Source organism: Aulonocara stuartgranti (assembly GCF_965226115.1).
Source record: "Aulonocara stuartgranti genome assembly, chromosome: 11".
Lineage (NCBI taxonomy): Eukaryota > Metazoa > Chordata > Actinopteri > Cichliformes > Cichlidae > Aulonocara > Aulonocara stuartgranti.
In genome coordinates, this window is record NC_138947.1 from 7,869,615 (window position 1) to 7,893,162 (window position 23,548).

A 23,548-nucleotide genomic window follows, 5' to 3' on the forward strand; every position below is an offset into this window, starting at 1 on the left:
TCACCACCACACAACCAGAATTGCATTTTGCCTTCAACAGTATTAACAAATGAAATGAAATTAGGCAGTTAGTGTCCATCAAAGTTTAAGGCAACAACAAAGAGCTAGAGTGTAGAGCTAGTTTGTTGTTTAATACAAAAAAGGGTGTTCTCTACTTGGTGCTTATTCCAAAAGAGAGAAAAAAAGCAGTTAAAAACTAGATTATAAAAACTATAATTCTATGTATGCTTTTATTTTCCTAGGATTAGGAAATCATCATTGGCTTCTTTAAGATCACTTGAACTAGACTATACTTTACATGATTTAATGGTGACATTTTCACTTTCTTCTTCCTTTTGGCTGTCTGTGCTTAAAAAAATGAATAAATAAAATAAAATTCCAAGTTTGCATCTAAAATGCTGAAACCTCAACTGACTCCTCAAAACACAAAGCAATTTATGCTCAATTTATTCAGTTTGTTGCCTCTGATTTATCCTGGCTCCCAGCAACAGCTGTTGCCAACCTTTAAATGTAATGTTTGAAACTATCCGACTCAAACTTTGTAACATTTTAATTTTGAGATTACCTGAGGTGACTGCATCAGACTCATAAATGAGGTTTAAAAGCCCCTGTTCCTTTAATTTTTTAGCTTATAGAGCATCTCCACATTAAAAGAGTTTGAGGTTTGTCATAGAAATGTAGATTGTTAAAGTCAGTGAAAAAAGCAGAAGACGTCACAAAACAAGTGTGTGGAATCCACATTTAGGCATTTATTCAAAATGCCTAAAAATCTGCAATAAGTGCCCAAAAGTCCACTCATTTGAAATATTTGCACACTACACAAACTGAGTAATGCTCCGTAAATATAAACAAGGGCACTGCTGCTCTCCCTTTTGTTTTCTTAACGTGAAGCATGGATTGCTTTTAGAATTACAATTATGAAATTGTTTTTCCACATTCAGAGTTTTAACTCAACAAATAAGAGTCACGTTAAGGTTGATCTATGCGCAGTACTTATTTTGGTCAGGTTGTGTCTATCTGCAGCCACTTGGGCTCTGGGTTTCTCACAAAAGTGAGAATAAAACAGAAATATCAGTCACTCAAGAATGTTTAGTTCCTGCATTTCAGGAAAAATAACTGTGACTTGGGTGCACATCCTTTCATTTATGTATGAACAAAACAAAAATCATAGATTTTTGAAGAAACCTCCGTAGTTCCCATGTGTCATGCTAAGGTTAAGCAATAAAGTCAACCAAGGTGGTGAGTCCTGTCTCCTCTGAGAGTGGTACAATTTACAGCTAGGCTCATAAGGGTTTTTCTTTTTTCATTATTTTTGTCTGTATACCACCACAGTGGATTGGATCAAACAATCAAGGTTTGATTGAACTGCAGACTTTCAGTTTTTATTCATAGATTGTAACAAAAGTATCCCCCCAGAGCTCAAATTGGGACAATTGTCAAACAGGCTGTTTCATGACCAGGTGAAGCCTGGCCCCTTGTTATTTCAAGCCAAATTAAGCAAATAAAAGAATTTGAGCTCAGTGCAAGTATTGAACTTATATTTTGCAACTTTTGACTGGAACGCTCAATATGAGGTTCATAAATATGGTGATGTGAATAAAGACTGGCATTATTAGACTGAACAAATAACATAAACTTATCAAAAGTGCAAAAGCTTTAGGACAGTCCAAATGAACAATCTACTGTATTCTCTGAAAGAAGAATTGGCCAGCTCAGCAAGTTGCAAAAGACTGCAGAATACAATTACAGTGGTCGATTGCAGAAATATTGCAGAGTTATTATTTGTGGTCAACCTACAGTGGGCTTACTCACAAAAACACAGTGGTGCACGTGTAGGCTGGCCCATATGGGTCCCATAGCAGTTATCCCTTTTGGGCTCCAAGAGGGTTTTCTATTAAAAACCCATGGTGGGCCCATGATGGGTGCATAGGTCTACAGTTGGCCCACATGGACATCTATGGGGCATGATTGGTGGGTGCATCATTGGGCTGATGATGCTGAAAAGATGAAAATATGAAGAACGAAAGGTCATGATCTGAAACCTGAAGATGCAACTGTTGATAGAAGTGGCAGGAATCTTGAAGCGCAGAGGGCTATACTCTCTGCTCAGATTCAGTCAAATGTTACAAAATGGACAGTGCTTCACAGTGTCAGTGGATAATGATCCCAAGCATACTGTAAAAAAATGCAACCCAAGAGTTTTTCAAGCAAGGAAATGGGATATACTTATAGCCAACTCACCTAATCTAAGCCCTACAGAGTATGCTTGATAGTGATCAAAGACAAAAGACAAAAACAAGCAGCAACTGAAGGTGGGTGTAGTAAAGGCACTGAACACAGCATTTGTGCCATGTCCATGGGCTCCAGACTTCAGGCAGTTATTGACTGGAAAGGTTTTTAATTTTATTAACTATTAAAAATAATCTTTATATTTAACATTATGTTATATTTGAGCACTATAGTATATTAAGGCAACATTACACAAAAATGACTCATTGTCCAAATATTTATGGACTCGACTGTATAGCTCCAACACGTCATTAAATATTAACATCTTCCGAGGGAACAAACAAATGAGCTTAGAGTTTGGCTAATAAAGAATAATCCCAGCCTTATTTTCAAAAACAGAGAAAAAAAGGTAAATTATTAAATGGTGTACAGTCTACCTAGCTAACAGTTCGTCTTGATGACAGCAAACAGACTGTGAAGTCATTTTTCTCAGTTTCACTACTTTGACACAGTCACTGCCCTTTGGCTCTCTGCAGCAGTACAGTTAGACTGATCAGTTCGGCTAAAACTTTCTGTGCCTCGTTGCACTCAAGGAGCTTATACCCCCGCTGTGAGGCAGCCACAGAATCTGCTCTCTAATAACAGCAGCGGTGACGCAGCACAGAAGCTTGATTCCTGACCGGCAAATCAGCGTGACAGCTACTTTAAGCCGCACATCGCTGCTTCAGGCCCCCTCTGTCATTGCCGATGCCGCTGTCCCATGTCACTGAGAGGGACTGTGTGGTGAATTAAGAGTCTTTAAAGTACTGTATTACACAGCATGACTGAACCACCCAGTTAGAGTGAGAGCTGGGGAGATGGTGGCTAAACTGTTGGCATGGACTCATGAATGTGCAATAGTAGCTAGAAAACATTGTCTGATTAAATCAAATGCTAATATTGTAGGTTTTGAAATGAAATGAAGCAAACTGGAAATAATGCGATTATAGATTGCATTAAAAAAAACAAACAGCAGATCACGTTATGACCAAATACTGGATATTATCCATATCATCCATCCATTTTTTCTGGTTATCCAATTCAAGAAGGTGGGAAGCCTGGAGCCTATCCCTGCTGTCCTGGAGCAAGAAGTGGCGTATGCCCTGGATAGGCTGCCAGTCTGTCACAGGGCTGACACAGAGAGACAGACATAAATTCACAATCGCAGTGATACCTATGACTAATTCACAATTACCAGTTTACCTGACATGCATGTTATCTGACTGTGCAAGGTAGGACTCAAGCCACCTTGTGAAGACCACACCACCTTGTCGCCCAGTATTAACCGGAGATGGGCATTACTGTAATCTGATTATTTTTTTCACGTAATGAGCAATGTAAGGGATTACTATTGCAAAAAAGTAATTAGATTACTGTTACTTTCCAGTAGGAACACTGCGTTACTACGTTACTAAACCGTCATGATTTTGTTTGTGAGAGTGTCTCATGACAATGACGTTGCGATGTCCGTGGCAGCAACAGATGTGTTGTGATCGGATAACATGGATTATAGAATTGATAATAGAATTGGGCTGAAAGGTCTACTGCTTTATTACGTATTCAGATTGTGTATTATGTTTTTAAAAAGTAACTAAGTTACCAAGTAATGAATTACTTTTGAAAATAAGTAATCAGTAAAGTAACAGAATTACTTTTTTGGAGAAGTAATCAGTAATTAGTTACTAATTACTTTTTTCAAGTAACTTGACCAACACTGGTATTAAGTCAGTATTTGTGCTATATCTGTATCAGCGTTCAGGTTAAATAAGATTTCTCTTTATCCCAAAATTAATTTCTATAAACAACCTTAGTGCATTGTATGTTCGTACTATACATGTTTGTACACATAAAAATAAAAAGTTCATTAAAAAATACATTAAAAAACCCTGTTTGCTAACAGTTATCATAGACACATTATTTTTCTCTTTTTTTTCAACCTTTAATTCTACTTTTTTTATCGCCTTAAATGTAATGATGTATTTAACTGTAGATCTGTCAAAATGCGAGATAAACAGATGGCAGCAACAACTGCTGTTATTTTGCTACAGCTTGATGAAGTCAGATTACCTTTCACAATCTGCCTTTTCAATGAGAGACAGATTACAACATGTTAGATAAGGATGCATCTCTCTGCCTTTCGAGAGGTCAGTGGTCTGTTAGCAACTGGATGACTGCTGTTGATATAAAGAAAATCATGATTCTGCAACTAAATGATCAGCTTCTCACTTCAAGCTTTTCAGAAAGACTTGCGGGACATTTTGGGGAAAGTGTGACAATTACCCTCAGAAGTGTTTTTTCCACTTTAAAAATCAAAGGTTTCAGCTACTCTGGCTTTTGCATAAAATGATACATCACACCAGCTATTGTACTGTGGAATGGATTTTTAATCATCTGTGAACATTTTCTCCATTTATCTTGTAATATTGAAATAAAATATTCCTTGCATATTACAAAAACGCTATAAATATTCAGCACTTTTGGGTCCCTGTTTCTCTGTAATCGTAAGTCATTTATCTGAGGTTATGGGGGTTCAAGTGGAGCATGTTAGTGCAATGAAATGTTATCCTTACCTTGATCTCACACACACAAGATCGGTCCGCATGATCGGAACAAAGTAGGCTAACAATTAATACTAATCCCATCGCTTCTGCTTGCAGCTCTGATGCTGATTGTTATCAATGGGAGGCAGCACGTTGGAAATGACACATCTTTAATCATGAGTGGGAGGCAGGCTCCAACCTTATGAGGATTTTTGGTACAGGAGAAAGGTAATTAAACTACAAGCTGACAGTGTAAAACAGGGGCGGAGCGTGGGGGTGGCTTACTGGGCTTAAGCCCGGGTTGTTTTGTCAGAAGCCCGGGGTCTTTTGGAGTGTAATTTTTTCATAGTTAGATGCCTGGCTGACAACTGTATAAAACAAAAAGTACACACAATATTCGAAGCACATAGTGCACACTGTGGGAATTTACGACTGTGCGTGAATCCCCCCTGATATTGGTATGATCCAAGCTCAGTCACTAAGCGACTGAGAGAGGGGGTGGGGCAGCTGCTGCCAGCAGTGAGTGCGCTGTTGGAGAAACGGAGCCAGCCATACTAAGGAGAGCTTAAGTTTGACCAGGTACCAAAGCAAATCATTCCTACTGTACAAATAATGTAAATATGACGGTGCATCATGAAAGATTGATATCAAACTGATCACTTGACCAATATTACGTTACTCGCTCTTCAAGTGAATCAACAAATGGCGAAATGAAAAGCCGAACAAATGCTATTTTTTTAAGAGAGTCTTAGCTTACGTGTGTTTATTTCATATTTTCAGTTCTTACCCTCCCCGACTAAATCGGTTTCAGTTATGTACTGAAACATAAGAATGGACATTAGAGGCTTCTTTCAAAGAAAAAACTCAGGTAAATGTTATTTTATATATTATGCTTTGTATGTTGTTCAGTATATTTCTATGCAAAACAAGAGGGATTTCAGTACACAGCAGGATATTCACATTTGTAACCAGATATTTACACTTTAGGGAGAAAACATAAAATATTTTTACTGTACAACATCAATTTAGAGTAAACTTTTGTTTTAGATAAATATTGAAATATATTTTGAATTAGTTAAATGTCAGAATAAAGAGAGAGAGAGATCTATTTTTATCACTTTCATTAAATTTAGGAGTACATATACACTAAGTTTATTGTTAATTAATAAGAAAACTCCAGACGATTCCATTCTGAGCTGAAGAAGCTTCTGATAGGTTAGTAGAGTCCATGTGAGTAAAGTGGTGGCACAGCTGTGGATGCATATAAGGCAAAACACAGAGCCTGTTTCTTTGAAATGGGAAAACCAAGCGATATCAACCAAAACACCAGAAAAAGAACTGTGGAGCTCCATAAGTGTGGCTCAATTTTGAATACAATTTGGTGCCATTTACAATTAAGAAATACAGATAGTTTCTCTCTTTACTCTTAAAGTTAACAAATATGTTTTTTATATTTATCAATCAAAAAAAATAAACATTTAGTCTGATTTGATGTTGCAATTAAAAAAGTGTTTGTGTTTTGATCTGAAGAGTTTGTAAATATCTGGTTTCACCTGTATATTTGATGATTGTCAGCACACAGAGGGAGAGAGAGGAACAGAGAGGGAGATGGAGAATGAGGACAGAACAGAGATGAACAAGAGCAGGTGAGACACACATGTTAGTCAAATGGTCGTTTGCCAAAAGTATCACCGTATCATAGGTACTGTAGAATAAGGAGGGGATGTTTTTCTCATTATCATTTAATATTTTAATATGCCATTATTAGTTCCTTAGAAGTATATAACCAGCTTTGCATTAAGCATAAATTGAAGTTTTTGATCTTACATTATTCTTTGCATTACAGTGATAGTGATAACTTTAGTTTGATCTTTTCTTACAGGTACCAGAATAATAACATGATTTTCCATTGCAGATGTAATCATGATCATTCCATACACATTGCAGTTTGTTGCTCATTTTAGAGTTGTGCTCAAGGTAATTAAAGGTTAAAAGCTACAGCCAGTGCGAGTCTGGCTGATCTATGGAGGGCAAAGGCTTTGAGCTTGGAAGGCCGCACGCGCTTACACAGCACTTATAAGATGTCATTCTTGGTGATTTTGTGCTTAGTCATGTTTTAATATGTTTTAAGTAGAAGTAGCTGATCCAGCAATATTCATTTAATATTATATACTTGATTTGGAGCAATACACACTGATGGTCTTAATAAATGAAAGAGTCCTTGTAGTTGCCATGTTGTGTCTCAGCAGGGTACAGACGGTTCCAGGAGAAGGGGGGCAGTTAGCGTCTGCCCTCGGGAAGGAGACAATGTTATTCTTTGTGTTAAATAAAATTGTCAACATTGTTTGTATTACACCTGTCACTACGCATGAGGGGGCGTTCTAATACCCTGATTTCATAAAACTATGGAGATGTGTTTTTTGAGATGAGATCTGAGACTGTCTGCATACAGTGTCCATCTCCCACGTGTGTGATCATTAAATCATCGTTTGACTCAACCCGACCGGACCAGTGTTGTTATTGTGGGTTTTTCCTCTGGTGTCCATCCCCAATATTTTTGAACCATAACATTTTGGGGGCTCGTCCTGTGGTATTGGGGTGGAAGTGTGAGGTGTGGACGGTCTGAGGTTGTCGAGCGGACAGGCACGGACCAGGGATCTGATGTGAGTGAGCTTCCCGGGTGCATCTAAAAGGTAAGGCACTGCCTGTTGAGTTGATTCCCAAATTGTGCCAAATTGGGCTGCATTAAATTAAAAGTTTGCTCACTGACGTTGCTGGTGGGTGTCTGTTTTGATTTTGATGAGAATCACCGTGTGTTATGCAGTTAAAGTTGTTTAAGAGTATTTAATGAAGTTGAAGAAATATGTAACTGTTCCCAGAAGTAACAGAGAATGTTGGGTTTGAGTCCCTGGATATTGAGCTGAAGGCTCAGGTAGTTTGGTAGGGAAATTAGGACAGAAACTGTTCCCAGAAGTAACAGAGACTGGTTAATAGTTTTACAAATTAGGACAGAAACTGTTCCCAGAAGTAACAGAGACTGTTTAATTGGTCGTAAAAAAGTTATCTTTCTTCGGTGAGACCCGTTATGGTAAAATTTTTCAAAATCGGTTAGGTTAAAATTATTATAGGACGGCAGCCCAGAAGTCTGCTAAGAAGCACATAGCCCGGGGGTTACGCCCCCTCCTGGCCGTGGACGCGCGGTCTTGACCTGTCGGCGAACAGGGGTAGTTCAGTTTTGGTTTAACTGTGGGGTACAGGGCATCCCGAAATAAGCTAGGAGTTACCGAGACTCCTCATCGTTTGAAACGGTGTCATGTGCTTGTTTGGACAAAGTTAAATTGAGTTAGGGATTTAGAAGTTAGGTTAGAAACTGTTCCCAGAAGTAACAGATACTGTTTGATTGATTACAAAAAAGTGAAACTTTCTTCGGTTGGACCCGTTAATTTAAATTTGTCGAAATTTGTTAGGTGCTGAATCTGTCAGGCCTGTCAGTGGTTGTAAATATAAGACGTCTTTTGTGAATAGAATTCTGAGCTTTGTGTGACCCTGTGTGTGATGAGAGCGCAGCTGCAGCGCTGAGAGCTATTTTTAGACGGTGTGAACATGCAAATGAGCGTGTGGCTGGGAGGAGAACGGAGCTTTTCACTTCCTGCCCAGAGTGTGTGTGAGCCTTATAAGCAGAAGGCTTTTTATTGCTGAAAGTTTGTAAATATGCTGCTGGTTTTGATGTTATAACAATGTCAATAGTGTTTGATTTAAAAAGAGTGGTTTAAATAATTTTCAGACACACCTTGCAAATGTGCTTATAATGAGTTGGCACTCGGCCTTTGAAGGTCAGAAGCTTCATTCGGCGTGACTGTCCGGATTGATAAAGTGTAATAAATGCTTTGAGTGCAGAGGGTTAAATGCAAACAAGCTTACAAACACATAGGTTATGATCAGAATAGGTCCCTAGAAGGCTTTTGAATGTTTTAAACCAAGTGGGAACCACTAGAACGTTATTTGTTAATCACAGTTGATTTATGTAATGTAAAAATCATTTAAGACTGAGTAACTTCAGTTTTTGAGGAGCATAAGAGAGTGTTCCTAGATCAGAGTAAGCTGCTGTAAGTCAATTGAAAACAATTTAATTAAATCTTAAATATTTTATACTGATAATACAACTGATTTTAAGTCATATCTTTAAATAAGTAAAGTTCATGAAGTTTTCTGAGCTGCCATGACACAGAGAAAGTGGAGTGTTTCACCCTGAAAGGATGAAATGATGCTCTGCCTTTGTTGTCAAGTTCAAACATAGGCCTTAAATAAATATGAGCCACTGATAAGCGTGACATAATTAATAATTTTAAACAATAAAGCACATTGGGTGAGTGACCCAGATAACAATAATTTATGAGCACGCAATAAAGTGGACCTGTTAGAACCCCTTTGACATTTGTCCCTTCAACAATAAATGATTATATTGTGTCCCATGCACTAAACAGTCCCATTTAATACTGTTAAATCGTTGTTTAAATAGAATAAGCAAACATGCCTGTGCTTTATTTTGCAACCTGTAAATGTCACATAGTGACTGAGGAAGGTGTTTCACCTTATGAGATGACAGTGTGGTCCGTGATTGAGCTGCATGAGCTAAATGCCTATATACAACGTTGCCTATTTTTATTTCAAGGCTTAAAGGAGATGACTGAGCATGAAAATGATCCAAATTGGGAGCCCACAGAGGCCGCCCACTTTGCTCAGGCTATGATAGAGTCGGTACTAGACGGTTTTGATTTTGATATGTTTGCTTGGGAAATAATATAATTATCTGTGGAGATGTCTCCAAGCGATTAGTAGATTTAAAGGAGACAAATGTGTGCTTGAGAGTGCGTGGTTGAAATTGTGTGTGTGGGTGTGTGTTTGAAAGGCTTTGAAACATAGATTTGATTTGAATAAAGCTAATCACAGTACTATGGTTTGGCATTGAAGTAGAGCGAGCTATACAGCTAATTATTGAAGAGTTTGGAATTAATTGGTCCATTGCTCCCTCGCTCGGTAAACAACACAGTGAATTTGTTAGTTTGTGAGCAAACATGATATTGCTTTGGAGCAATTTTCTGTGAAAAATTTAAGGCTGTGTGAATGCATTTGAGCTGTGTTATTGTTTTGTGCCCCAAAGTTAACATGCAGTGTGTATGAGTTTATAACATTTATGTTACAGAGTGAAAAGTAGTTATTAAAAGTGAATAATAAAAGAGGCTTGGTTAAGTCTTGACACACTGCGTTGGCTGTGTGTCTTACCAAGCAGATCACAAGGAGACAGTGACCCTGGGAGGAGCGAAAGTATTTCTGAAAGCTAACAGGCAGACATTGCGGAGTGATCCAGAAGGAGGAGCCGTATAACGTCACAAAAAAGGGAGGTAAGCTTGTGTTCTAGGATAATGGCTGACGGCCCGAACACGACACCTACTGGGCACAGAGGCTATAAGCCTCTAAAGGAGCAGCAGCAACAGTTAAAAAAAGCTATTCGCTTAGCTTCCCCTGGATCAACAAAGTTAGCTGAGAAGGAAGCCAAAGCAATGGAAGCTGAGCTAAACAAGTTTATTGCTTCCCAACAGAGAGGGCTGGATGACAAAATAGCCCTAAGTCTTGTGCTCAAAATAGAAGGAGAGAGATGTGAGCAGCAATTGGAACAACTGCAAGCCGAGGCAGAGAAACGTTCAATTAACTGGAAGATTAAACAACAAATCAAGAAACTACAGCAAACTCATGCAAAGTGTTGCAAGTGGATGTTCTTGTGGAATGGAGCATCTTCCTGGATGGAGGAGGAGGACACACCTGAAACAGAAGATATGGAAAGCATAATGGAGGCTTTGAAACAACTGAAAGACCAAAATAAGAAGCTGGAAAACCAAATGAAGAACTGGATTCCAAAACCAGGAGATGCTAACAAGTATCACAAAGCAGAGATTCTTCCTTGGGCCACATTAACATCTAATGCCGTAGGACGACAATATGTCATGCCTGTAATGACCCTCAGAGGAGGACAAGTTCAAGGCCCCGATGGACAGACGGCAGTGGTTGTGGGAGGAGTAGCTGATGTTGAATACACCAGAGCACCAAGGGTGTTTCATAATGAAGGGCCTATGACAGTTAAATGTCAGTCCCTGAATGGGGAAGGGAAAGAGATAACATCAGCCGTAGAGGAAGGCTTGCCTTTGCCTTCTAGTTCACATGAGAGAGGAGACAGGCCAAAAGCCGAAGCATCAAGAGAAAGCCTGCCAGACCAGACTGGAGAAGCGGATTGGACCCCAACAAACGAGGAAATGATTTCACCGGTGGAAAGGATGGCACAACCGGCTTTCATCGGACTGCCAACACCAGCAAGAGAAGAGCAGGCCCAAACCAAGTCAAAACACTCCAAAGCAATGGCCAAGTCAGACACATGGGCAGGAGAAGTATTCGGACGAATGCTTGAAGCCCCGCAAGGGCTATTGGAAGTATTAAATACACTGAAGATCGTAAAGGACAAAATGACCAAAAGCATGGCAGAAGAGGAGAGTGACAATGATTCATCTACCACAGAGGAGGAAGAAGATGACGAAGATAACGACAGAGGAGGAGTCGCGTCAGAACCAAGTATAGCCAGGAATCTTAGGTCAAGACAGGTGAAAAAAGAGCAGGGACAGAGGAGGCCTATTTTTAAGAGTTCAAAAGGCAAGGGAAAATTGGGACAGTGTAAAACTGTGACCAAAGCAGAAAAAGCTGCGGGTACTCATTATAATTTGCCTTTAGTGGCTGGTGCAAAAAATGAACCAGTGTACCGCGCATACAAAGTAAGAGATTTGGAGGCATTGGTTAAACAGCTTCCACCTATAACTGGGGGAGGAGCAAGGTGGTTGCGTGAATTAGGCAGACTAACAGAAGGAGAGGAGCTTGCGATTGGCGATTTTCGCGCCATTTCTGCGCGGTGTATGCTCGGGGGTGGGTTAGCAGATGTAGAGGCTATAGCTCGCACAACTCGCCATGCAAATGATTTGCCTTATCATGAAGTGCAATGTGCTTTGTCTGACGCAGTCCGTGAAAAGTACCCAACCCCTAACACAGGAGCCATACCTAAAATAATTTGGGACCCCCAAAACACACCTAGAGAGTTTTTAGAAAAAGCCAGAGATCAGTGGTTGTTAGAAACAGGTACCCATCCGGGTAGAGAAGGTGAACATCGGGCGTGGTTTCGCTCAGCGGTGCTGGCAGGGCTGCCAAACCAGGTCACAGAAGATCTACAGAAAAACCCAGATTTTGCCGTAGCAGATTCGGTGCAGTGGGAAAGACACGTCTCACATCGTTTGCAGCTGGAGCAGGACAGGGCGAACAAGCAGAAAAAAGAGTTGGAGGAGGCACAAGCGTCTCTACTCAAACTACAGTTGGTGGAGGCCAGAAACAAAGCCAGCGAAAATAAAAAAGAGGAAAAAGAAAAAACAGAAAAAATTATGATAGTTGCGACCCAGCCTGGTCCTGGGCCTGAATGGCCAGATAGTGGCCCGGGTCCATGCACTAATGACGGATGGCCCGCCAATGCACCAAGGCAGAACCAACCCACAGGGAATTGGGGAACCGGTGGATCGTACAGAGGGCGTGGTGGCTCAGCGGGGGGAGTACAAAGAGCTCGTGACACGGGGAATCTCAGCAGTGTGCCTTGGAATGTCTGTTGGAGGTGTGGAGCAGAGGGTCATTGGAACAGAAATTGCCCAGAACGTCGTCAGAACTATCAAAGAAGAGGCTACCAATCCCAGGCACGTGGAGCTCCGAGAGCAAGAGATGGCTCTAGGGGAGCATATCAGGCCCCAAACCCGAGTGCAGCACCAGCCGCGCAGTATCCAGTGGCTGACTGGAGGGAGGACCAGTACTGAAGGGACCCGGAAGGACCAAACAGTATGGTGGTGGCAGATCCCATGCTGTTGATGTCTGTAGAAGGGACAGAATTGCCCTTCTTAGTAGACACTGGAGCAACATATTCAACCTTGAGAGCAGCACCAGACAGTGCAACGTTGTCCTGCCACACAGTGAACGTGGTGGGTTTTTCCGGGATCCCGACAACTCTGCCAGTGACTGACCCAGCTTTGACAAAGCTGGGCAAGCAGACTTTGAAACACAAGTATGTGGTGTCATCGCAAGCGCCAGTAAATCTTATGGGCAGGGACCTGCTCGTGAAGTTGGGCGCCACAATCACATGTTCAGCAGATGGATTATCTGTGACTCTGCCAGGGGGCCAGCATTTTCCGTGCCTGGGAACAAGTTCAAAGACTCAATACCTGCTTCAAGACTGTGAAAGAGCAAAAGTCAATATCTACTGGGGGAGACTAGTGAAAGAGGATGTTCTGAGGCAATTTCAGCTGTGGAGACCCTGGATAATGAGCTTGGCAGTTTACTCCCCTCCGCGCGACCCTTACCACGTTACCCTGTTTTATGATAAAGAGAATGACGACACCTATCGTGAATTATTTCAATCTGATCTTGAAGGTCAGACGTGGAATGTGCAAACACATGACATCTACATCGGACCAGAAGGTGTAGCCGCGGCTGTGAAATTAACTGATGAACAACTGCCTTGGTACAATGTGGAAGAAATTTCAACCCCTCACATTACATTGGCGGTCCACCAAGGTCATGGTGCAGGTGATCTAGGTCCAATGGTCAGGCGAGCACTGGACGACACAGGGTGGCAAAGAACCCAAATTCCTAACTTATCTTATGCTCCAAATTGTAAAACCTATCGCATAACTTGTGCCTGTGAGGATATAGTGATCTTGGAACATAAAGAAATTTCAAAAACACATGGTGAGGAGTGTGTAGATCATCCTCACGCAGTTGCTGGACTGTCGAATCTGCCTGACAGTCTATGGTCAAAAGGGCCCACGGATGTTGGCTTAGCTAAGTGTCCTCCTGTCTTGTTCCAGCTCAAGTCACACACACCAATCAATAGACCACAGTATAAACACAAGCCTGAAGCAGAGGCAGGAATTACAGAAACAATAGAAGGCCTGCTAAGGGCCGGGGTGTTAGAGCCCTCTCACTCACTGTGGAACACACCAATTCTACCAGTGGAGAAACATGGAACAGGAAAATACCGTATGGCACATGATTTGAGAGCCATTAATGAAATATTGCTCTCTACTACTGCACCGGTACCAAATCCGTACACAGCTTTATCAGCTATCACATGTGACCAAAAGTGGTTCACGTGCATTGACCTGGCAAATGCATTCTTTTGTCTTCCTCTGCATGAGTCACTCAGAGACATTTTTTCATTCACATACAGAGGCCAACAACTCAGATACACACGTTTGCCACAAGGCTTTGCACTTTCTCCAGGCATTTTCAATCAGGTGCTTAAAGAAGCCCTGTCGTCATGTAATTTGCCTAATGATTGTACATTAATACAATATGTTGATGATCTTCTCATTGCAGCCCCGTCAGCAGCGGATTGTACAGCGGTATCGTTCGTTGTGTTGAATAGGTTGGCGGAATGTGGCTTTAAAGTAAGTAAAGACAAGCTGCAGTTAGTTCGCCCTGAAGTGACCTTTTGGGGCCGGGTAATCGCACACAAATCAGTGGGTTTGATGAACACACACAGAGACCAAATTTTGACACACCCAAAACCGCGAACTGTGAGAGAAATGCTTTCTTTTCTTGGTTTAACAGGTTACAGCAGGCAGTTCATTCCGGACTATGCAGGAAAAACTGCCCCTTTAAGGGGCCTAATGAAGCAAGTGGGTGTTCGAAACTTTAAGGCTGAGTTGCCTTGGACGCCTGAAGCTGAAGCCGCATTTATTAGGGTAAAACAGGATTTGTCAAGGGCCTCAGATTTAGCCACACCCAATTATGACGAGCCATTCTATTTAGATGTTTCTGAGACAAACTCAATTGTAAATGGAGTGTTGTTTCAGAAAAAAGGGGGGGGTAGAGAAGTGCTCATGTATGTTAGTGTAAAACTACATCCAACAGAAGCAAAGCATCCTACATGCACACAACATGCAGCAGGGGTTGCTAGAATTATCCAAAAAACAGCACATGTAGTGAGAGAACACCCACTAAAAATACTCACTACACATAGCATAGTGGCATACGTAAATTCACAAGCATTTTGTATGTCACCACGGGCACAACAGAGACTGAGCAAAGTCTTAGAGGCCCCAAACTTGACATTCACACATGAAGGAATTAACATGGCAGATTTAATGGGTGTAGGGGAACCACATGACTGCGCCAAAAGAGCACAGATCGAGGAAAAGATTAGAGAGGACCTGAAGGCCGAACCCATACCGGGAGCTGAGGATTGGTTCACCGATGGATGTTGCCACCGAGACGAAGGAGGACTGAAAGCAGGGTATGCGGTGGTCTGCAGAGTAGAAGGAGATTATCAGGTCAGAGAGTCAGGAAGGATTGAGGGAAAGCAGTCGGCCCAGAGAGCTGAAGTGATAGCCTTAGCTCGAGCTTTGAGACTAGCCAAGAACAGGAGAGTGAACATCTACACCGATTCGGCATATGCGTTTGGAGCAGCGCATGTGGAGCTGCCTCAGTGGAAAAGAGCAGGATTCAGAACAGCAACCAATGCACCTATCTCCCACATACATGAAATGGAGGAACTGGAAAAGGCCTTGGCTGACCCAGAGGAGGTGAGCATTATAAAATGCAAAGCTCACTCCCAAGGAACCAGCATGGTGGAAAAAGGAAACCAGAGAGCAGACGAAGCCGCAAAGGAGGCCGCAGGCTACAAAGGACAGAGACAAATGATACAGGTAACATCAGAAGAAGAGATACCTGTTGACCTGATTGAGGAAGTTAAACGGGCCCAGGAGGAGGCATCCCCAGAGGAAAAGGGGGTGTGGAAAAACAAAGGAGCCTGGCAGGATGGACATTTGTGGAGGGGGCCAGACGGGCGCCCCGTGCTGACAGCCAAAATGGCAGAACAGAAGGTGGATGAAGCCCACGGACTTGCCCACGTGGGGAGAGCCCAGATGGAAAGAAATTTGTGTCATTGGTGGCATCCTGAGCTGCGAGGAATGATAAGGGAGAAGGCCAGGATGTGCTTAATCTGTGGGGCACACAATCCTAAGCCAGCAGTAAAACCGGAAGTGGGTAAGTTTCGGCCTCCTGAGAGGCCGGGAGAGGAGATTGTTATTGATTTCACTGATATGATTGATTCCGGGCCGGGCGGTGTAAGATATTTGTTAGTGTGTGTTGACGCTTTGACCGGCTGGCCAGAGGCCTGGGCTACAAAAAAGGAGGATGCTAAGACTGTCATTAAGTGTTTAATCAATTATTATATTCCCCGTCATGGGTTCCCGAAAAGAATTAGATCAGATAATGGAACCCATTTTAAAAATCAAGATTTGGAAAAAGTAGAAAAAATGTTGGGCGTCCAGCATAAATTTGGAACGGTCTATCATCCTCAGTCTCAGGGGAAAGTAGAAAGAATGAACCTAAATTTGAAAAACAAATTGGCAAAAATCTGCGCGCAAACAGGGCTAAATTGGGTCGCAGCCCTGCCGGTTGCGTTGATGACCATAAGATGTTCTGTTAATCAATCCACAGGTTTTACACCATACGAGCTGCAAACCGGGAGACAGTTTCCGGCACCTTGGACGGTGGGCTCGGGTGAACGGGACAAAAAGGGGAACCGGTCCCACGCAGACTACTGGAACGAGCTAAAGGCGCTAGTGTCCAGTTTCACGAAACAGGCGGCTTGTAAGGGGCCCACAGGAGAAGGAGAGGTCCCGGACGCGAAAACAGTGTGGCTGAGAGTCATCAAACGAAAGTGGAAGGAGCCCCGCTGGACTGGTCCATATGAGGTATCGGCTCGGACGGCGACAGCGGTCCAACTGAAGGGGAAAGGCGACACCTGGTATCACTGGACGCAGTGCGCAGCTGCGCACGAGGGCTTGGTGAGGAAGGATCAATCTCAACTCGACGCAGGTGAAATTGAGCGGCACAATAATCCCTCACACCTGTGCAACGGACCGACCGGTAGTCTACCCGGAAGGTCAAAGAAAGAGGAGCAGACAAGGAGGAGATCGCCGCGCCAACGAAAAGGAGCGGTACCACACTGAACACCTAAAACAAGAGAGAGGCTCTGATAAAGGGCTTTGAACTTTTTACTACACCATAACATTCACATACCACCATGCCATCACAACAATTAGACACTGGTGATGAAAAAAGAGTCTCAAAAGCCATCACAATGTTTAAAATTATTATGAGTTTGATGTTAACTATGTTGCTAATCATGGCTATTTGTTTTTTGATTTGTTTGTTGCAGACCGACCCGGGAAACCAGTCTGAGCACGGAGGCCATGCCAGTCCGGCGTTGTTTCATACACCAAGGACATCACGCGTGGTCCATAGTGATTTAAGGTTGCGGGCAAGAGTGAAGCGCGAGGTCTCTGGTAAAAAGGATGAGTGTCTCAGCACATATGGTGGTTTAGAATTAGATTATGTTATTGGCTCCACAACTTCCTTTACGTTTGATCTGTGTGATGTTGTTAATTGCAGGGACGTCGGCAGTGCTTGGAGGGGATACAATGTGTGGGTCTGTTGGGATTATTCAGTGAGTACGCACTGTGAGAGGGGAAATCGTCCTTATGACAGCTGGTGCCGTAATTGGGACCAGGTAAGGGGTTACACTGGGCAAAATTGGGAACCGTTAGAATCAGGATCAGAAAACGGGCTTAAACTACAGAGGGATTTTAGCCCCTCTGGAAACGCGTTAACTTTATCATTGGGGAATTGGGATCGCAAACAATCTATGTATTATTTAATTTTGGGGGTGGAAATAGCGGGGGTTGATCCAAAAGGGTTAATTAAAGTTAATTTCCTAGAAAAAACTAATCGTTCTGCTTTCTTTCCAGTGACTCCAAACAAGAATGTAGATAGGATTAATTATGTTCATTACAATGTACTGAGGCTCTCTAACCTGACCAGAGACGGATTGGAGGGGCTAGCGGAGCAGGTGGGTCCGACCTTGTTAATGGCAGTGCAGAATAGAATGGCCCTTGACATGTTGTTAGCGGAAAAGGGGGGCGTGTGTGCTATGTAAAGAGCCTTTCTGAAACTATGCATGATCACTCCGGTGTTGGTAATCCGTTAGAAGGCTGGCTGACCTCAACGTGTTCGGACGGTGGAAGGGGGTCATCGCTTCGGTCATGTTTTCTTTGTCTATTGTGGTGGGTATTATGGTTATTTGTTGTTGTCTCATCCCTTGTGCCAGAAGAATGTTCAAAAGTATGTCTGTGAGGACAGTGGACCCTGGAGTCATTACTCCAATGTCCATGATGCCAATGATGCATGTGGAGCTGAATGTGTAGGCCAAGGAGGGACACAACTGTTTGTGACCTCTGGATTCTCCAGAGGTCAACAGAGGGAATTGTAGAATAAGGAGGGGATGTTTTTCTCATTATCATTTAATATTTTAATATGCCATTATTAGTTCCTTAGAAGTATATAACCAGCTTTGCATTAAGCATAAATTGAAGTTTTTGATCTTACATTATTCTTTGCATTACAGTGATAGTGATAACTTTAGTTTGATCTTTTCTTACAGGTACCAGAATAATAACATGATTTTCCATTGCAGATGTAATCATGATCATTCCATACACATTGCAGTTTGTTGCTCATTTTAGAGTTGTGCTCAAGGTAATTAAAGGTTAAAAGCTACAGCCAGTGCGAGTCTGGCTGATCTATGGAGGGCAAAGGCTTTGAGCTTGGAAGGCCGCACGCGCTTACACAGCACTTATAAGATGTCATTCTTGGTGATTTTGTGCTTAGTCATGTTTTAATATGTTTTAAGTAGAAGTAGCTGATCCAGCAATATTCATTTAATATTATATACTTGATTTGGAGCAATACACACTGATGGTCTTAATAAATGAAAGAGTCCTTGTAGTTGCCATGTTGTGTCTCAGCAGGGTACAGACGGTTCCAGGAGAAGGGGGGCAGTTAGCGTCTGCCCTCGGGAAGGAGACAATGTTATTCTTTGTGTTAAATAAAATTGTCAACATTGTTTGTATTACACCTGTCACTACGCATGAGGGGGCGTTCTAATACCCTGATTTCATAAAACTATGGAGATGTGTTTTTTGAGATGAGATCTGAGACTGTCTGCATACAGTGTCCATCTCCCACGTGTGTGATCATTAAATCATCGTTTGACTCAACCCGACCGGACCAGTGTTGTTATTGTGGGTTTTTCCTCTGGTGTCCATCCCCAATATTTTTGAACCATAACAGTACTCATGTATCTCGTACCTAGTGTTTCTTTTTAGGTTTGTTATTTTTCAAATTCTATATTTATTAAGTTTTGCAGGCTTGTTTGCACAACAAGGCTAAATAATTATATAAACTTTTCTCAATCTAAATAGAATTAAACAAGTGTAGTGCAGGTCTATGATGATTTTTAGTGCTACTATCATCTAGTTCTGATTGTGGTTCTGTCTTGGTTAAATCCCAAGTACTCCTGATTTTGAACTCTTGTAGTCCTGTTTTAATTCTGGATCAGTTCTGGGTCTGGTTGAATTGGGGTTTAGTCCTCATGTCTTGATCTGACCTTGTTCTGCCTTGCTGCTTAATTAAAAAACTAGTTTAAGGTGTCCTGCACATGTGATATATATTTTTCCCTATAAGAAGACATTCTTTTTTGAACAAAACTCAAAACAGAGCCTATTAATCTTTCACTCATTTCTAACCCCCCCCCCCAAAAAAAAAAAAAAAAAAAAATCCCACATGCATACTACCCTTTTGGGCTAAGCCCCGGGTGTTTCAAATGTCTGGCTCCGCCTCTGGTGTAAAAACACTTCAGTTTGACCTCACGCTGCCTTGCCGACTGAAAGCAACGACCCTCAAATCCCACAGGAGATTCTCCAGTTAAAAAAAGGTGCCAGAGCCAGACTAAATAAATAAAACAGCAGCTCTCGGGTTACGCAGTGTCTTTAGCCACCGGCCTGTATCACATAACATACACATAGTGTAAATGTACCGATACATACACACATAAAAGACACACATAGTGCTTTTCTGTGTATATATCTCAACAGGTAGGCCTGTGTGAAGGCAGAGCCACACATGTGCTTTCACTTTGCCATATTAATGAGGCTCCTCACTCATTAAGCTGATGGAAACTTGCAGTCTTAAACTAAAACTTCGACTTATTATAACATAAAGACAAAGAGTTGTATTTCCAGGTAAAACTGACAATAAGATCACCTGAAATGCCCCCCCTCCAAACCTTTTTATTACAGAGGAAAATTGAGTCTCCTTATCTGTTCGGTGTGCAAACGAGTAGCTTGTTTGTGTTTTTGGTGTTGTTTCTCTTGCTGTCAGTAATTTCTCCGGCTTCATTCATAGAATGGAGTTTCATAGAAATGAATACACAGTGCACAGCATGGTCATTCTTTAAAGGTAGCATCAGGCTTTAATGTAATCTTAAAATGAAATCTTAATGCCTCAACAGTTCATAGGAGCAAGCACCAGCCAAAATGTAATCACTTTCCCAAAGTATTTCCAAAGTCAAGGTGAGAAAACTCAAATTGCTCTTTACATGAGTACACACACACGCGCACACACACTCGCAACCACACACCCTTTAACATGCGGCTCCCTTTTGTTTATATTAATAAAACTGTCTGTAATTTGTAGGTATGGGTTGCATTTCAGCACATCCTCTGTAAGCCCCACAGAGAAAGTTAATCTCCCTAACTCAACCCAAACTCTCTCAGCTTCAGCCAACCTCGAAGTTTCTCTCACTCTCTCTCATTCTCACCCAAACACACACACACACAAAATTTCACACACATTCAGACAGTCCCATTAGGGGTTACTGAACAGCCCAAGGCTCCCCATGTCAGTGGTTCGATATAATGAAGAACATGCGGTTCAGTCAGAGGTTGGTATCTTTTTGCGTGTGTGAACCTACCGGAGGTTGTTGCTTAGTAGTTGATCGCAAGAAAGTCTGAGAGTTATTTGGAGACCATAGGGATGAATATTTAAACAAGTTAACAGCATGAGAGCGACACTGGTGAGAAGTTTCCCACGATGGCCTTGAATGTACTGAATTGTTGCAGGTCTGTAAGAGATGTTGACCTTATAAAGGCCTGAGATATAATTACTTAAATATAATCTGATGGTGGCAAATATTTAAAGTTGGAGAAGATTTATGAACATCTTTGTTTAGAAATGATCCAGTATATTAAAGTGTCACTTGTTCAAGTGTTTTAGAAATTCCCTGCAAAGCTTTGTTGTTTTCTAGATCAGTTTCCTCAACATTACACAATACAATCAGGACTATTGTTATTTCCTTCAAGGTCATAAAAGTAAAAGACTGTGCAGCAATTTCGATTTGGCTGTTTTGCTCTGTTCAAGGACCTCCCCACCCTTTGACATGCTTACATGGAAAGCACAAGGTGGGGAAAGCATTAGCAGAACACAAGCAACAGAGAAAAACTTACAATAGATTAAGCTTGACTGAGTCAGGACAACATCGTGCAAATGTGAACTGTAGGCAGGCTAAAAAGAGTTAGGGACTGTTTAAATATAAGATTTGTCCATTGGATGGGTAGTATAGTTACAGCTAAACCATCAGCTGATATGTGCTGGCATTGAGATTAGCTGATCTCCCAGTATTGCAGCTCTGTTTGACTTTGTGCCTTGCCTGAATAAAAGAAATAATAATCATAAAAAAACATTGACATAATGACATATTTAAAATGATTTCTATTGTCAGTTTACAGCAACTTGTTACCAGTTTTTGGACAATTTCCTCAAGGATGTATGTTGGCTGCCACAGCTTAGAAAATATAGTCCCCATTCTTAATGTTACACCTTAATGACTGGTTAGTTCCTGTATCTAACCACGGACAACAGTCAACACCTATTTGAATCAGCTAAAACTTACATTTGAAATAAAATATGGGACCGAATGAATGCAAAGAATAATGGTCACACTGCTGGAGTAACCATTTTATAGTGCACAACAGATTGTATACCTAAACTGTGCTTAAGAAAAGTCAGGATCTTGAAGCAATTATCATACCACAGCACTATAGCCTTCGTCATCATAATTTCTTGCTACAGAACAATCACGCATTAAAGACAGAAGAGAAAACAGAGCTCTGGATTCATTAGATGCTGACAGTAAACAAACATGTAGATTCCATCCCTAAGAGAAGGCCCCAAAACGTTGCCAGATACGAAATGTGACTGTCACGCACATGTGGGCTGTAATTTGAACTCGTGGGCTTATGTATTGTTCAGCACCAGCTGAATCACGCCTGTGCAGCTCTGAGCACTGAGAGAACATGACAACAAGATGCACATCAAAATAATATTTGAAGGGCTTTTATTAGGTCTCCTGGGACTGGTGTGACACCAGTGACGGTAAAGTCACACACGCTGTGGGGAGTTCAGTCGGTAGAAAAGCAGCTCTTTGACCTTTCTCTCTTTGTGTAATCAATTAATATCAATTTAAGAATGGTGCTGGATTAGTAAATTAACCTATCTTAATAAATATATAAATAAACAAAAGAAAACACTGTTGCATGACAAGGATCAGAATGTTTTTGCCTTTTTTTCCTGAACATCCAAACTGAATTGTAAGCTATATATATATATATATATATATATATATATATATATATATATATATATATATATATATATATATATATATACACACACACATACATACAGAAAACACTGTTGTAAAATATTTGTGAGGCATTATCATTCTGTGTTGTTACACCAAGGTGAATTGGAGCACACAGTATTGTCTCTTCATGTTCTGACAACTTAATAAAACTCCTCATAGACCTATAGTCTTTCACTGGCCTTTTTTATTGCCCCTATCACACCTAAGGCTTTTTTCCCAATGCATACACGATAAGCCAGTTTTGTTTGTCAAAGATAAAGCTCAGAGTTCACTCAGTTTTTTGGATTTGTTTTGGGCTTTTTTGTATTTTTGCTTCTGAGGAGAAACAGTGACAGAACAGATTAAAGGTTAGGGGGTATATAAGAGTGAGAAGTTGGTATAAGTCTGTACATGTGTGTGCTCTTGTTTTGCAACCCGCTTGTTTGTATATATGTTTGTAACTAGGTAACCTATTACTAGGTCTGCAACTCGTCAAAAAAAGGTGTAAAACCGAATATCTACAATATTTTATGTCTCTAACAAATAATTGCAGCAAGGTTGTCAGCAGACTAGGACACTCCAATTTAAGATTTGGAGGCACTGCTTCGACCAAAAATGGTCTAGTCTTGGGTGGATTTTGCAGGTAGAGATGTTCTTGAAGAGTCATGCTCTCTGCTTCATTTATGACATAACAACAGGATACAATCAAAAATCTCTGAAAAAATTACAAAAATAAAATTTAAGTGTTTATAATATTCAGGTCTTCCCCTGTCCTAGTGAACCTCTGGAATGCGGAGCTTCAGATTGCTTAATGAAGATAGTGTTCTGAAAACATCAAAAATTAGCTTTAAATTAAATTTCACAATGAATTGTGATGGGGCTTTCTCTTTACCAAGATACAGAGATTGCATTTCTCCTCCCAAAGACAAACTGTTGGTGTGAATTCTATTCAAATCTGAGGAAGAACAGTTGGCAAAAATGTTGTCACGTGTGCCGGGAGCCACCTGGCTGACTGCACATTAAAAAGGCAGAAGTTAATTGGCCATGTAAACAGAAACATCACTGGTCAGACCCACTT

At 41.3% G+C, this 23,548-nt stretch overlaps 1 protein-coding gene and 1 long non-coding RNA gene across 8 annotated transcripts in view; both read left to right on the plus strand.

Moving 5' to 3' along the window:
• Positions 1-5,306: 5,306 nt before the first annotated feature.
• The window catches only part of LOC309717459, a 37,098-nt gene continuing 18,856 nt past the window's right edge, over positions 5,307-23,548 (plus strand). For all 7 annotated transcript variants that reach the window (XR_014279689.1, XR_014279690.1, XR_014279691.1 and 4 more), the window contains exons 1-3: positions 5,307-5,387; positions 5,589-5,676; positions 6,384-6,454. This is a non-coding gene — a long non-coding RNA (uncharacterized lncRNA). The remainder of the gene's footprint in view (positions 5,388-5,588; positions 5,677-6,383; positions 6,455-23,548) is intronic.
• Positions 14,752-17,570, plus strand: LOC309716566 (uncharacterized protein). The gene is made up of 2 exons (XM_082550434.1): positions 14,752-15,929; positions 16,386-17,570. The coding sequence occupies exons 1-2, from the start codon at positions 14,765-14,767 to the stop codon at positions 16,898-16,900; spliced, it is 1,680 nt and encodes a 559-aa protein (XP_082406560.1). The 5' UTR covers positions 14,752-14,764; the 3' UTR covers positions 16,901-17,570.

Excerpts from the sequence above, each read along its gene's own strand:
- LOC309716566 (XM_082550434.1), top strand. The coding sequence starts at position 14,765 with ATGTATGTTAGTGTAAAACTACATCCAACAGAAGCAAAGCATCCTACA. Across the intron at positions 15,930-16,385 it reads AGCAGTAAAACCGGAAGTGG|GTTTTACACCATACGAGCTG; the intron begins GTAAGTTTCGGC and ends ATCAATCCACAG.